This window comes from Manacus vitellinus, unplaced genomic scaffold, assembly GCF_001715985.3.
Source record: "Manacus vitellinus isolate BGI_N305 unplaced genomic scaffold, ASM171598v3 scaffold_28_pilon, whole genome shotgun sequence".
In the NCBI taxonomy this organism is placed as follows: Eukaryota; Metazoa; Chordata; class Aves; order Passeriformes; family Pipridae; genus Manacus; species Manacus vitellinus.
The window spans coordinates 8,159,655-8,176,131 of record NW_021940122.1 but is presented as its reverse complement, the minus strand read 5'-3'; the positions used below and the strand labels follow the sequence as shown (position 1 = coordinate 8,176,131).

The following is a 16,477-nucleotide window of genomic DNA, read 5'->3' as shown; positions in this document are numbered from 1 at the left end:
ATTAAAGAGTAATAAAAGTAACATCTTTCCCTGCACTGTTCCATATATTAATTGAAGTCATACTCATGTTTGTTCATTTTAATGATGCAATGATTATATACATACACACACACCCTCCTCAACCCCATAAATATACACATATGGTTTTTACCTTCTGCTTGAATGGCAGAGACAGTGCAGAACCCTGTATTTTATCCTATTTTGGCACAAGAAATTGAAATATAGCTATAAATGAAATTGCTTTGAAGACAGTTAGAGGTATGCGGCTTACCAGGAGTAAAATATGCCATGCAGAATTCTTGGCATTAGTACTGATGTGCAAAAAATAGGAGAGCTCAGCTTGGCTCATGTTCTAGATCTATAGCAAGTTCTGATTTTACAAAGTCATTTTTCAGATTAAGCATGTTTTGATCCTGATTTTTATATTTATTCACTTTGTGTTAAGTTTTAATAGACAAAAAAACCCGAGGACAACACTTCAAGATGTGTTTAGTTGACAAAGTTTTTCAAATGTGCAGAAATAACTTTGAGTGAGAAGTAAGCTTTTCAGTGACTTATGCCCTCTTGAAGGTTTTCTTTGAAATCATGTAACTTTTAACTGCAGTTTGCCTGCCAAATCAAGAAGAATTATCTGCACTACAACCTTGCATTAATCCTCAGCTAAATATTTGTCTTGTTTTACGACTGAAATGGAAAAAAAGTCTCACGGAGGTCTCCTTTTTTAAGGTTGCATGTTGGTTGCTCGATTCTGACTCTAAGGAACGTACACTTCACAACATGGTGACTAACTTTCTCCCCGACGAGCTGCCTCTACTGGAAGCAGTAGGCACTGGCCAAGGAGTGCAGAGCCTGGGGCTCAGTGCCAGCAGAGATCATTCTGGGAGGTACAGAGCAGCAATAGAGTCTGTGCTTGTCTTCAATGTCATGGACCAACTCCGTAGTGAATTACAGAAGGAAAATCTGACAGGTGAGGAGAGCTTCTCCACCTGGGGGCAAAGATGGAGGGTAAAGGTACCTGTGCTACATGGGCTACATGGGCTACATGGGCTACATGATCAGTGTGGAAGAGAGGAGATTTGGAAGTTCTTACCTAAGTATAATCTGTGTCAAAATGTTCATTTGTCAAAAGAGGGAACTTCCCTTGGAAATATAGCTGTTTTGTAAAAAAAAAAAAATCAAATTAAAATATAATTTTTATATCCCAAATATCCACCAGTTCCATTGGTAAAGACAACAGCAGAGTCTATTCTAAGTCTCTAAATCAATTGGGTCCCTACCTTCCAAATGAGTACCCTGACCATTCTGAGAGGACTCGTGGGTCTGTCTCTGGTTTCTCATGAACATTTTCAAAAGTTTTTGCATTTCCTTGTCAGAAGCAATTGCTAAAATCCTCAAATGTGTTCTGAAGGAGATTTCTTGCTCTTTGGCCTTCCCATATAGGATTGTTTGCCATGTATGTGTTATGCCCATGAAACTCTTGTGATCCCATAATGAATGATCCAGGATGTTTGCACTAATAATTGCTGAGTGCTTGTTGCTGTTTATAAACAAACCATCAAAGCCCCCCCCCAAAAGCACATACCTATCAGTGGTCATTGATACTTTTCCCTTATTATATCCAAAGTCTAAGATTAAGGTCCAGTTTCACTAAAGTATTTTATTGCAAGCTTACCACATCATGTATGGTTGTTACAACTAAACCTTAGAACCTTTTTAAAAGATGTAGATGGTGGAATGAAAGTGTATCAAGTTAGAAGGCCTTACATTAAACATGTCTGTGGTTTATAAAATGTTTATATATGAAGAGATGTGTATTTCTTGGAACAAAAAAATGACAGAAACTGTTTTCTTAATCACTTTTGTCATAAGAATGTGAAATATTCCAAGAGCAAAAGTATTCAAATGAAATCTATAGTAAAAGATTTCAGTCTGTCACGACATTCAGTATTTTAAAAACTGTGCATTCTCAATTTTTTTTTTTTATGAATCCATTGATCTGCAGTTGATCTGTTTTATAAAAGTTTTTCTTGGGGTTTGTGCTTACTACAGGTGTATTTTCTAAAGTGGAGATGCCCATCCACTATTGCTTAGCTCTGCTGGAGCTGAATGGCATTGGTTTTAGCACAACAGCGTATGAAACCCAGAAGCAGGTCATGCAAGCTAAACTGTGCGAGATTGAGACCAAGGCGTATCAGCTGGCAGGCCACAGCTTCTCCTTGACCAGCCCTGATGACATCGCAGAGGTACGTGAGGGTTAGGGTGCAAGGGGGAGAGCTTTCTCAGAAGTTACTCTCAAGGGTCTTTTGCTAAAACTAACAAAAACCCAAAAATTTCTTGGGCAGACTGCATAAGAAAAAAAGACAAAATGCAAACTCAACTCTGCTCAGAGATTTGTTGTTTGGAGGCTTTGCTGCCTGCAAGAGGCTGTGTCTCTCCTGCTTGTTACTGACCATTCTGCCAACTTTAGCAGAGATAAAGAAGGTAGAAGTGGAAATAAAAAACAAGTGGAAATAAGCCTGTGGTTTGTGTAGGACCTTGGTTTCTCATGCCACATGAGATGATCTGCCAATTAAATGGCTTTTGGAATATTTTGGACGAGTGGTTCAGGACTGGAGAAGCTTTTTTGCAATACCAGTCTTCTGCACATCAGGTATGATGTGATGTCATGTAGTCTTGACTCTTAAGAATAGTTGTACTCACCAAGTTGCATTGTTACCCTTGTCCCTATATAGCATGAAAGAGGAGGAAAGACTGCTTTAAAAGTTTTGAATCAACTACTATCTGCTTTTAGGAACCTGTATAGAACTGAATTTTTTTTTAAAATCTAAGGAACAGATTTCTGTGTAAATGAGCAATACTTTTATTCCTGAAGAATTTCACTGTATATTTTTTAATATAGGTTACATGGAGTCATTGGAATAGATTATAATTGCTGTGCATGCTTTTTTTCCCCTCATTTTTTTCCTATGTACTAGTTTCTTGCTTAGGGGCTATACCTTATATGGAAGTAGTCAAAATTTGCAAGCAACCATCAGTAAAAGAAGTTCCACAGAAATATTCCTCCTTTGTTGCAAATGTAGAAGTCTTGCTCAGTAACAGTAGCCTAAGTTAGAACTCCTGACATAATGCTTGACTTCAGTTTCACTCTTCTCCATGGAAAAGGGGAAGGAAAGTTTTTTCTCAAATGCTGTTCTCTGAACTACAGAGGGTGGAAGTTTCTCATGTGGAAATTTGTTACGAATCATGTAAAGTATCTTGTATAGGTTAGTAGAACTTTACCCTTCTAGTTTTGTGTCAGTAAAATTTCTGTGCTACATAAATGTGTGAGAGAAACTTCCTATTCCCTTCTGCCAGCTGTGAAATGAAACACAATAGCTGCTAAGTAGTGTATGATGCTTCATAGAAACACAGTGAAAAATGAAGAGCTGTGTTGTCTGTCACCAAGTGAGCGTATACTTAATTTTCCAGTTATTGGCAGTTTGTAAGAAAATCTAATATTCTAGCTATTCTATAAAAGGCATTTGTGACCACCTCCCTCCATGCCATTCATGTTTCTCTGAAGCCTGCTCTCTGCTAACACTTCTGTTTTTTCACCATTGTTCTTCCCACTTTTAGTCATCTTGACATTACGTTTTATTACAGTTGACTGTCAGCAGTAACCTCACTTATTGGATGGAGTTAATTACCTTTTCTAAAAACATACCTCTGAACTCAAACTTATAGTGTTCAGAAAATGAGATTTTAAATTGCATTTTGTAGTTAATTAAAATGAGGAGGAATGACTTCGATAGCAGGGATCTTTAATCAGCTTTTTAATTACCTGAAGCATTTGTACTATCCTTTGGTTGGAACAAGCTGTTTAAGTGCTCTGTTGCTTTTTTTCTCTCCTGGGAGCAGCATGCAGAAACTGATTTGAAATGCTGGTCTCTTGCAGGTGTTGTTCCTGGAACTGAAGTTGCCACAAAATGGAGATGTGAAGGTTCAAGGGAACAAGAAAACTCTGGGATACACCAGAAGAGCAACTGCTAAAGGAAACAGGATTAGATTAAGCAAGCAGTTGAGTACAACCAAGGTACAGTAATGTCTGGTTCTAATCTGAAAGTAGATTTTAACTGTCTGTTGCTTCTTCAGTTACTACTGGAAATTCAAACTGGATTCTGCTTTGTCTGTTAGCAGACTTAGTAACTCCTCCTCTCCTAAAGCTTGAGTATAGTGAAGACATAACTATAAATGGCAAGCTTCAATAAGAATAAATCAGACAGAATCTGATTTCCCAAATAACCTGTAAGACCAAAATAGTACAATAATTTTGTAAAGCCAATAGCAAAAGAATTTTTTGACATCAGCTTGAAAGGTACTTAAATACCATGTCAATGAAATACAATGTTTTCCCTGCCTGCTACTATCGTATCTGTATTTTGTGCCTCAGAGAATTTGTCTTCAGAATGGCTAATCTGATGGCTTATCAAATTTAGTATATCAGAAGCTTGTATATATGTGAAGGCTATTGACATCCTTACCAGTTGATAAATATTGTGGGCCTGCATTAATACCTGCAGCTGCAGGCTAATGGGCGCTCTTGCCAGACAGGTGAAATTAGCAGATATATATGTTCCCTGTTTGCAGGACTCATTAATCTGTGTTGTTTTCTTAGTTTCCCCTTGTTCAGTGTACTGTGCTTGGAACACAAGTATTGATTTCTGAAACTCAAGTGGCAGTGAAGATGTTGAGTGCAGTGGTGGGGGCAGAGAGGGAACAAGAAGCAAAGAGAAGATTTCCTCCTTCTGTGATGTGGAGGGATGAGGCTGCAGCTGCCTGCTGCATATGAAAAATGTTATTTCTAGAAATGTTTACATGCCACTGTCTTTTGAAATTCTTGTTAATCCCTTCATATTTCTGATTAAACTGAAAGGGTTTGATTGCTAGTGATCAGCTTTTTACTTCAAGGAGCATGGTCAAGGGCTTCATTTTGTATTCCTAGTGTACAGACAGGAGAGAGCAGGGAGAAAAATATGCAAGAAGATGGAGGAGAAGCATTAATACTGGACAAGAGGAGACAACGTAGGGTATCTATGGCAAGTGATGCTTTGTTTGATCATTTCAGGTGGTTTATTGGTTGGTGCAGATTAAGAGTGATGATGAGGGTGCAGAAGTCCAAAGAGAATGGTTGTCTTCTCGTGTGTAATAAAACTTGCTTTGGTTACTCAGGTGTAGGTGGTATAAGGGGAGAGGATATCTATTTAATATTAGGGCGGTGACACTGGAAGCCCACTGTGGGTGAAGGAGTCCCTTTTTCCTGCAGAACTGCAAAAACTTTATAAATAAAGCTTAAAAGGCAGTTGATTAATTGTGCCCTTTTCTCCCCACAAGGATGTTTTGGAGAAATTAAAGACACTTCACCCATTGCCAGGCCTGATATTGGAATGGAGGAGGATCAACAATGCCATTACTAAAGTGGTGTTTCCACTACAGAGGGAAAAGCGATTGAATTCTGCATTGGGAATGGAAAGGATATATCCAGTTTCACAGACTCATACAGCTACAGGTGAGGAAATACATGCAAAATCCTCACTTCTTACTGTTTTTTTCTTTTTGTGTGTGTGTACAGCTTTTCTATGGGAAAAAGATAGGAAATCAGTGCTGTGCTCTGCTTCAACCAAATGAAAATACTGAAATACCTATTTGACATGAATTGTCCCTAAAAGTCTAGGTGTATTTAAAATAGCTTTTGTATTCACTGAGCAGTATTATTCATTTATTACACATATTATCATGTAAATCTCTGACCCCAGAACAGGTTCTGGATTTGGAAGTTTCTTATTAGTGATACAGAAATGGGGAACCATCTCAAACCCATTAAATCTGAATTATTTTTCCTTTTCTTCAGTTTTCTCAGTGGTCCTGTCCTGTCCTGCCCTTCTGCCCCTTCTATTTTGGAGATGCAGAGAGTGTGCAGCTGTGTTAAGTTAGAGAAACTCCTCTTGGACCCTTACTTAGTTCTGCCTTGTCTTTCTTCTCAGGTCGAATAACCTTCACAGAGCCAAATATCCAGAATGTGCCAAGAGATTTTGAGATTGAAATGCCAACTGTGGTTGAAGAAAGCCCACCCTCCCAAGCCCGTGGAAATGTTAATTGTCGTGGTGTTTTAGGGGGCAGGTAGGAGGATCTTCTGATCCTAATGTGATCAGGTTGTCAAATTTCTCTTTCCTGACTTCACCTATGGCTGCTGTCATGTCAGTGTGACTTGTTATTCAATGTCTCACGTACAGGGGAATAAACACCTAAAAATCAGTGATACATGAAAGATATAATAATACTGATAGCATGTGGTTCCATGTAGCCATTTGCTTTTTAAAGTTCTTTATGAAACCCTCTACAGTGAGATTAACGTTATACTCCCAGATGTTGGGTGGAAAGCCTGAGTGTGAAAAGTAACTAAACTGAAGTTAGGATCTAATTTGACTTTCTAAGAGCTACTCTTGGAAGATAGGATAGGATGTTGTGGAAGAAGCAGAAGAAAGTTCACTTGGTTTATGCTGTGCAACTCCCTCTGTAAGGGAGCATGGGTGAACATTTTTTTCATTCTTTGTTAATAATTTCATTTGTCGTACTGACCTGCAAAAGCTGTCATGCAGCAGAAAAAGATTTCTAAATTTGGTTTCTGTTAACCAAATGCCCTATTTTCTATGATTCTACAATTCTGCTTTGACAGCTTTACATACCAAAACCTAAACCATTGTGTGGAAGTCGGGTGAAATACCAAGGTCAATCTTTTAGCAATTAGCTTGTGAGCTTTGAGGTTCATACTTGGTGGTGGTTTTCTGCCCTTTCAGTTTCTCTTTCCTGCCATGGAGGCAGAAATGTTGTTCTGAGATAAAACTCTTGTAGTGCTCGGGCTTGCAGCAGCTTTCCAGGATGGCTGGGGAGTGTGCTGAGTTCTTGAGAGTCTTCCCTGTAGAGCAGTAGCCCATCAAAGGAATGCAGTGCCTGCTGAACTTTGAGAGTCTATTTCTCAGACTGACTTTTCCTACATTTTCCTGCATTCCTTAGTTAAGCAGCCATTCTGTTAGCAAGATGGGCAATCCTAAGGGCACAGAAATGACTGCTAGCACAAAAGAAACCGTCATGCTGCCTAACTCTAACAGGCCTTGCAAGCTTTGGTTCATACTGTCTATTATCTTACTATTACTATTGTTTCCTCTTGTTGTAAAAAGCTTCTGACCAAAGCAGTGTAGCTAAATTAGGTCACAGTTTAAAGCCCTTACTCATTTAAGTAAAATGAGAACCTATGCTGATTTTCTGCAGTACCCAGATATGCAATTGTCCTTCACCTTTATTTCTTTTGAAAATTTATTTCTGTCATGCCATCTTTCATCTCATTGATCCCTATCATTCCTGAAATGACAACATATAAGAAGAAAAGGAAGTGCACAAGGGAAGAGAGCATGATATCTTTTCTGTGCTTTGCTGAAACTAGTCTTGATTTTAGAGATACCATTTAATTTTGATAAAGAACTTGCTCAGATCCCTGACCTAAACAGCAAGGATTTATAAAGGGCTTTTACCTTCCAGGAAGGAAGGTAAGGAGGAACCCAGTGGACTGGTAGACTCGTGCTGGTGGGACTAGGTGGTACTAATGGTGTCAGAGGTGTGCACTGATGGATACAATTTCATCTGCAGCTATAAGTGACTTGGTGGGCCAGGAGAGTTAAGCAAGCCCTGAGAGGATGCAGAACACCTGGGTGACACTGTAAACTTCTGGCCTTCTAGAAAAGAAAACTGAGTTGCTTTGGGGCAATTTTTTCCTTGGTCTTTAGGGAGGAAATGTGCAGTGGTTTTTTGAGCATGTCTTCTGCAACTTCTGCTGTATTTTTACAGACTTGCTTGTGTGTGCCATAGTGAGAGTGACATTATGGGGGAAATTATTCTGTCTCTACTAGGTATGGGCTAGTGTTTGCATTCTGCATAGGAAAAAGATTTTGAGAGAAAACTTTGCCCTCAAGGTGGGGTGTTGAATTTTTAGGATTCCTGTAGGATTCCTTTGCTCTCTTTCTTGAATACGCTTATCACAGATCTGGGGCCATTCATCTTACCTCTTTTAGAGTGAAATTATCCAATTTCTGAACTGAATCCTGAATGTACTAGGAAGATCTATCCCTAAATCTTTTCAGAGTCAGTAAATCCCTTCAGGTGTTTATCTGGTCTCTGTCCATGGTCAAATTTAGGTATGGATTGTCCAGAAGAATGGAATAGAGGCTACTGCCTCACTTGTTTTCACTGATTCTTTGTGGCAAAAATGATTATGTGTCTCTTAGTGGTTTAGAAATTGGTGAAGAGCAGCCATTCTTTGTCTCCACAGATGCAGAAAACGTTCCAGTATTTTGCCTAATGGGACTGCAGACAGATTCGAAGAAAGAGGAATACCATTTTCTGTTAGCATGAGGCATGCTTTTGTTCCTTTCCCAGGTAATGCCTAGATCCTGCTCTGTAATGTTAAGTATATAGTTAACAAAAGATCCTGGATGTAATGAAGAGTTAAAAATTAGTAACAGTACATATCTGTCTGAGCAGCCTACTTGGAAAAGCATGCCTTCAAAATTGTAAAAGAGAGAGTTTCATTTGGGGAAAGTATTCAAATGTTATAATCCACATGTTCACACTTTCATTTCCTCTTTAAGGATACCTGTTTTTTAAAGAGTTAGCTTAGGCAACTCTTAATACACAAATTACACTCTACCTGGTGTTCTTCCTATCCAAATTTCAGTTCTCACATTGCCTGCGCTGGCTCAGACACCTGGACAGATACTTGTTTACGTGGTTTTGATGGATTCTAGGTGTAGGGACTAGACATAAAGCAGGCGGGCCTGAGCATTGGGGAAAAAGGCAACAATTTGTCTGATAGAAATTGCTGTGGGAAACTTTCAGAGCAGAAAATGAAGGATAAGTTTAGTCCTTGCTAGAAAGTTGAATGGAACGTTGGAGTAATTTATGAAATAATGATTTCTGATAACTTCTTGACTTCAGGTGGCTTAATCTTGGCTGCCGATTACTCTCAGCTTGAACTGAGGATCCTTGCTCATTTGTCTTGTGACTGTCGACTCATTCAAGCCTTGAACAGTGGTACTGATGTCTTTAAGAGCATTGCAGCAGAATGGAAAATGATTGATCCTGAAGCTGTTGGAGATAGGACCAGGCAACAAGCTAAACAGGTAATTTTAGGGAAAAAAATTCAGTAGCAGCTTTCTGGGCAGGAAGGTTCAGTGTTCAACACATTGTGAAGTCACAATAGTATGTTTTTTTGTTTGAGTTCTGCCGTGACTGCTCAGTAGTTGCTTTGTATGTTCTCCCACTCCCAGTGCATTTCATCTGGAGCTGTCAGGGTTTTGGGGGATGAGGGTGGAGTAAAGCAGCTGTATTCGTGCTTAATTAGGCACTGCTATTTTTGGTCTGTGTTTTGGCCCAGCCACCTGTGAGAGTCTGTTCTTTTCCTGCCAAGTTATGTGAAAACAAGCACTGATAAACGAGAACTTTGTCCTTGAAGGGAGCATCTTGTATAAACTGAAATTAACTGGGGCCTCACTATTGGCCCACGGCCCTCCAAGGACACTTGAAGAAGAAAGCGAAGAGGAGGGTGATGAAGTAAGCCCCCAGACTCATTTAGAAAAGACCCCCCAAGGTGTAGCACGCAGGCGCAGGGAAATTCCAATGTACACACGCGTGTGCAGAAGGGGCACCACTTACACAATGGGGGGAGGGACCGAAGACTTCTAACTGGGTGGTGCTGGCCGCACCTGCCCAGGTACATATCACAGGTTAATTGTATAAAAACCAGATAGCTCATGCTGGGAGCAAATTCAGGCTTCACATGGAGGACCATGTTGCCTTGGTGGGGACACTCGCCATTTTGTGAGGCTGCTGATGCTCTGAGGATGCAGCTTCTGCTATGGGGAATTCTAAGCATTCTGGGGTTGGTAAGACAACCTCGTAAGTAACCCCTGAGCGAGTTGGGGCTTGGCTTAGGGGCTTGTTTCCCTTGTCTTTCTTGTTTCTCTGCTTCTTGTTTTATTGGCTACTTCTTTGTAATAAATACTGTTTTGTTGAGCTTTCAGCAGTGTACTGGTTTCGGTTTCGGCAATCTCCCTGCTACAGCAGCATGAATGGCTTGGACTCAAAGGTGGTCTCTTCTTGAGTACTTGCCCTTGTTTCCATACACTTGTCTTCCAGTGAATCACATTTCGTTTTTGCTCTGCTTTCTCTGCATGGCTCACCGTATGGTTGCGGCTCTTCACACTGTCCGCTGGCAGATTTGCTATGGAATCATCTATGGCATAGGAGCAAAATCCTTAGGCGAGCAGATGGGGATTGATGAAAATGAAGCTGCCAATTACATTGAATCCTTCAAAGCAAGATACACAGGTTTGGATATGGCAGTTTGGGAGCTGGGTGGTGATGGTAGTTATTGTTTTTAATTCCTTCTCTCCGTGTCTCTTCAAATCCTAAATTTGTCTCAACCTGCTAATCCTATGTCTTGAAAAAGCTTTTAATTTTGAAAATGTCCAGTGCATGGACACAGCAGTTTGATACTCCATAATGTTTTACTCTACTCTCTGGTTTTATTCACCTTTAGGACTTTGTTGTTTACTTATTACATTAATTATTTTGTTGTTATTTTAATTAGCGAATAAGCCCTGAAGAGTAATTTTAAAGCTCAACTTTCTGAATAAGAAGCATGCTTTTCCTTATTAAAGCATGCACCTTCAAATGATATGCAATGTAACTTTAGACCATGCTTCTTATAATTTTTAAATATAACCATTTCTTTCTTCTGCTCTTGCCTTCTGCTTTCATAGAGTTGTAGACTGTTTTGCGTATAACTCTTAAATTTTTATCCAGCTGCTCAGAGGAGCTCTCCCCTGTTTTGTAAAAAGACATTGTTGCATTTCTAAGAAGCATGTTAATTTTTAGGAAAGCTATAGTGAGAACAGAGCTGCAATCAGAAAACGAATGGAGGGCAAATGGGACAAGAGGCAGCTAGCTCTAATCATAGAATTTGGAAATGAGCTGGAAAATTATGTTCTGAAGATTTAGGGTTTGTTTCTTTAGGAGACAGATGCTGAGAAATGGTTTTAAGAGTCTGTTTCATCTCCATTGATTTCTGGAAAGCCTCTCCTTTCTGACCATTAGAAATGACTTTCTGCTTCCTCTCTCTCAGTACATGTACATACATACAAACTCTGCAGTGTACCTTATATTGTAACTTCACTTCTCATGGATTTTCACTTGATATGTATTGCCAGGCTAACCTGCTAATTTACAAACCTAATGAATTGACTAATGCTATCAGTCTTGATTTTTAATAGCTCCTTTTACATTTTATACTTTGTAAACTTCGAAAGAACCTGTATGAAGTTAACTTTTCCCACTTTAGTACAATTGTTACCTGAACTTCTAGTGAAAGGGACTCTTTCCTGTCTCACCTTTCTTTGACCTTAGTTTCTTTTTAACACTCGATGGATTCACTCCTTCCCTTGCAAAGTGCAGGTGGGTGAGTTTCTTTCATCCTGGAATCTGAAGTGACACAGCCTGAAGTCAGGCAGCCTGAGGCATTAAGGGCTCTGACTTCTGCTCTCAATTTACTCTCTTCCTACTACTTGTCTTTCCAGTGCTGGTCCAGGTTCTGACCTCTCCATTATCAATAATACATATATGACCCTCTATGCCTGGGCACTGTGCGGAATGGACTTCCTACCTCCTTGTGCACAGCCAGATATCCTGACATTATGCACTCCCTTCCACCTCAGAAGTCTGAGTAGGTTTTGCAGCAGAGCTGCAAATAGGCTGAATGAGTGTTCCTGTGCTTTTGTCCACTCATGGGCTCTTGAAAATTTAAAGAATTACCTCTGTGCTGCTTGGGTGTCCCAGGCAGCTTTCAATGATCCCAGTGAGAAGTCAATATGGAACATCAACTGTATTACAGAAAACTTTCTCTTTCCTTGCACAGGGGTTCAGAAGTTCTTAAGGGAGACCGTGCGGAGCTGCCGAAGAGATGGGTTTGTGCAGACCATCCTGGGAAGACGGCGATACCTGCCAGCTATCAAAGATCCAAATCCCTACAGTAAAGCTCATGTATGTTGAGTGCAGTGCCTTTTGTTTTTTTAATTTTATTTTTAAAGTAGTAGGTTTCTTTGCATAGCCATATCTGCAGTTTTACAAGGTTTGTGAGCCATCTTGGTCATGACCTTCCACTTCTCACTTAGTTCATTGTTCCCTTAGTTGTTCTCTGAATAACAGAGCTTTTGTCATGGTCTGTTTGACGTCAGTCTTCTGTGACTGGGTGTGCAGCTGTCATCACTGTGCTAACCTCACTTCAGAACTCCCACGTTGGAAATGGAAGTGAGTAATTTATTGAAATCAGTGGACATGATTTTAAAAAACCTTCACACAGTGATATGCTTTAACTCTTCAAGCTGAGTTGCTCGCACTCAGCAGTCTTTGTACGTTACATGCTGTCAGCTCTAGAACAAGAAAGGGCATTTAAGTCCTATATTTTTTGTGTATTTGTTCCTTTTCTTACTTTCCCTCAAAGGAAAGTTGCTCTAACTTGTTAGGCAGATATTTATTTAGTATATACCTTTGCATTGGCATTATTTTTTTTCAAGGTCATTTTGGACATGTCTGTCATAGACTCTACTTCAGTAAGAGTGAGTTGACTCCCTGGGGAGATGTTGGTGCATTTTTGTGGGGAGGAAGGATTATACTTCTAAGTAGGAAGCTGGATCAGGTTGTGTGGAATTAAAGACTAGAGTAGAAGAGGGAGGAAGTGGGGGAGTTGATACTCCAAATAGTTGACAGGGAAACAAGAAGGCTGTCAAAAACCTTTTGAAACTATTTGACTATTTGATCTGAAGAATACTTCAGCAGGAAGCTTTGTAGATGCATCTTCTCTTCAATTTTGATTTATTCTTTAAAATCATATTAAAGAGCAATTAATGAATTATCTACACTTTCATTTCAGCATCTTCATAACTTTTTGAACGTGTTTCAGTTCTAATCAAAGAGAGGAGAACCTTTGAATACAGTTTTCTTGTCTGAGGAGGGGATTAGTAGAGGGGTTGTTTGTGTCAATAAAAATGGTGATCTGGTGTGTTTTTGCACAGCTATAATGCTCCGACAGTCAGAGTTCAATGTAGAGACTAGACTGTTAGTCCATGAAGTCCAGCTTCTTGCCTTTGGTTATCTATTCCTGATGGTTTTGAAGATAGGCAGAAGTGTTGTGGTGCTTGGATTAACTGTGAGATTTTTCTACTCCTCATGAAACTGTTACCATGTGTATAAGCTTCTCCTTCTTGTGGCTTGTGTCTTTTGCAGGTTATTACCCTTGATATTCATTAATTTTAAATTTGTGGAAATCCTTTTCTCATCCCCTGAAGAGATTTTGTGTCTGAAGCTAGTCTATAATGTGTCTTTCTTTCAGGCAGATAGAACAAACTCTTTATCTGGAAGTTTTATTATGCCTGTGTTTGGCCATATATTTATTATTTTTAATTAAGTACACATGACATGCTGTATTTGATTGATTTTTTTTGGAGTTTTGAGAACAACTATCTTTGTTCAGGCAGAGCGACAGGCTGTGAATACAACTGTTCAGGGATCTGCTGCAGATATTGTCAAAACAGCCACTGTGAACATTCAGAGACGCCTGGAAGCTTACTCCTCTGTGATCAAGTCCCTTGGACATCTGGAGAACTCCTTCCAGAGAGATAAAACCGGTATGCTTGCTTCTCCTTTGCATACTAGAGCAAAATTTTCAGTGTTACTAATGTTAAAAAAAAAAAAAAGCCTGAAGAAAAGTTAGTACCTTTGGACCTAGGGGTGGGAGATGCTTTATTTCCTGACAGTGGTAAATCTGTGTTCAGTAGAAAAAGAAGTCATGACGAAGGAGGGAGAATGTCTGCTCAGACTAAAACAAATACTGTGATCAGAACACTAAAATTACCTCAGAGCAGATCCTGCAAAGGCTGGCAGTGAGAGTTCATGTGTGATGTGGTCTGTGATGCCACCACAGAATTGTTCAAAAGTAGGAAGGTGAAACTGAGCAGATACTCTGGCTTCAGAGGCAGTGAAAAGATTGAGTGGAACAACTTCTAGTTCCAAAAATACATTTTTTGGTTAGAATTAAGACTGGAATTTGTTGGCTGGAATTTGATATACAGAGGCTCCGCAGGTGTATTATATGAAGCACTTATCAGCACAAATTTTTCCTGGCTGCAGATAGCAAAGCTGTGCTGCGGTGCTCATTCCCAGGGGAGTGCCACGAACAACTTTTCTTTTTAGTGTAATGCAGACTGTGTTTTTTCACCAGTCATATATTTTTAGAAAGACAACTTAAGAGATGAAGTGTTATATTTCTTTGATAGTTCTTATGCTTCAATTGAAACATGAAGTTGTCTTAATATGAAGAGTCTGATTTGTAAACTAAATAATTAATTGCCAAACCTCTAAAAATACATCAGGGAGTTTTATTTTGGAGAGACAAGATTCAGAAGTCAACTATGATTAGAAGGCCTATGCTTGGCAGAACTCCACAAGCCTCCAGGAGCTGCAGCTACTGAACTTTGGCCAATGTAATTGTAGGAAGGCAAGTAGATGCCTTTGTAACACTTTTTCCTGACACTGATACTAAGTGTTTGAAGAACTGGAAGAAATTCTATTTCAGCAAGTTACAAATTCCTGGGCCATCAGGGGAACATCCTGCATCATCTGGCTTCTTCAACACTGCTGCTTCAGTGTGAGGCTTGTGTTAGGAACTGATGCTTTGAAACCCTCTCTGTGAAATGAAGTCCTCCTGTTAGCTAACCTGAGAAATAAATAACATCTGAGTCTGTGTGTGTGAGGTTGTATTTGTTTATTTTAAAAAATCAACAGTTTTTACCATGGAAGGGTTTGTTTTATGTTTTGTCAGGGAAGGCCTATCAGGATCCTATTTTTTTCAGTTGCTTACTTGTTTATTCAATAACTGCTCTTTTTTTTTTCTCCCCTCTGTTTTACTCAGTAGCTACAGTTTCAGAAACTGCATTTGGGAGGAGGCTTACTGCTTTTTTAGACTAGCCACTAAAATGTTTCTGGAAGAAAAGCAGAATCATAATTCATTGCCAGAGAGAATGTTGTAAACCAGCTTCTGATTAAACTTGACATGATTTTGTTTGAACTTTACTTTTAAAACAGATGGTTCAGGAGACACAACTGTCTCCTGGTTTTGTTCTGATTCATATCTTTATAATGTAAGGCTGAAATGTTTATGTCTCAAATACTTTTCATTAACATTTTTCCCTCAGCTATAAAACTATTGATAGAATAGTAATGTTTTGTGGTTTTATCTGTAGGCATGGGCTTTTCAAGTTTTAAGTTCCTCATGTTCTTTTTTTCGGCATTAGGGATGTGCAAAGGTTTTTGATACAAGAAACATGCTTTTGCATCATCATATCTAACAAACTCTGCTCTTCACATGGCAGGAAGGCTGTCGAGAAAGAGAAATGCAGGGATGTTACGCCCTATCAGCGGAGGTTTCTTTGTCCTCCAACTGCACGATGAGCTCCTCTATGAAGTTGCAGAGGATGATGTCATCCAGGTACAGCTGTGCACTCGCTTTTTCAGCTCTCTGCTGCATGACAGTATTTCAAACAAGCTTTCCTTCTAGGAGCTTATGTTCTCTTCCCTGGATCCCCTCTCTCTGCGTGCTGAAAGGTCTGTGAAAACCAAGTTGAATTAGGTGAAAAATTATGATTCCATGCTTGATACCGTCATTTTCAGACTCAAGCCATCCCCATGACTGAAGTTCATTTTCAACTGTGCTTTGCTGCTTATAAGAGCAGATCATTCAACTTCTCTGCAAGGCTTGATGAGTGAAGTAGCTTAGTACTTTTGACAGGTGTAGGAGAAAGTGTTTCCTCATCTGGGGGTATTTTTGCCTTCCTGTTTACACTCTGGTGCCTGACTCAGAACATGTATTGTTACAGCTGTGGTTTGTACTCTGTGTAGGAAAAGGAGGATTCTGGTTTTTTAGTGCTTGTTTCCTCATTCCCTACCTGTCTTCCTGGTAGGAGCAGTATGGTGCTCGTTGGGAGCACCGTAGGAACAAGAAATGTGCTGTGTGGACTTAAGGTGCCTTTCACGTGCATATTTGCCTGTGTATGTGCTCTTCCTCCTTGAAGGCAATCCTGTGCCTGGGCACAGAGGTTTTTTGTGTCTGTGTGACAGCTTTCAGTGGCAAGTGTTTTAGCCATGTGCTGGCAGCTCAGTGTTTTCCCAAGTCCTGAGCACAAACACAGGCTATCTGGCCATGCTTTCATACCTTGGGGATATGTTTCTTCCACTTCTACGTGTGCACATCTTTAATGACAAAAGGTCATTTCCTGATGGCAAATAGTAACTCCTAGTCTGGAGCACAAACACAGGCTATCTGGCCATGCTTTCATAT

General features: G+C 39.7%; 1 protein-coding gene across 3 annotated transcripts in view; it reads left to right on the top strand.

Moving 5' to 3' along the window:
- Positions 1 to 16,477, top strand: part of POLQ (DNA polymerase theta) — a 48,989-nt gene that overhangs the window by 29,987 nt on the left and 2,525 nt on the right. For 2 of the 3 annotated variants that reach the window (XM_018074718.3, XM_018074720.3), the window contains 11 exons: positions 727 to 967; positions 2,050 to 2,243; positions 3,935 to 4,072; positions 5,371 to 5,545; positions 6,021 to 6,156; positions 8,360 to 8,466; positions 9,025 to 9,209; positions 10,305 to 10,416; positions 12,002 to 12,126; positions 13,616 to 13,769; positions 15,513 to 15,628. In XM_018074718.3, coding sequence (XP_017930207.3) covers positions 727 to 967; positions 2,050 to 2,243; positions 3,935 to 4,072; positions 5,371 to 5,545; positions 6,021 to 6,156; positions 8,360 to 8,466; positions 9,025 to 9,209; positions 10,305 to 10,416; positions 12,002 to 12,126; positions 13,616 to 13,769; positions 15,513 to 15,628 — 1,683 coding nt within the window. Of the gene's footprint in view, positions 1 to 726; positions 968 to 2,049; positions 2,244 to 3,934; positions 4,073 to 4,981; positions 5,327 to 5,370; positions 5,546 to 6,020; positions 6,157 to 8,359; positions 8,467 to 9,024; positions 9,210 to 10,304; positions 10,417 to 12,001; positions 12,127 to 13,615; positions 13,770 to 15,512; positions 15,629 to 16,477 lie in introns of those variants that run through there. The other variant, XM_018074719.3, reaches the window with a different exon arrangement.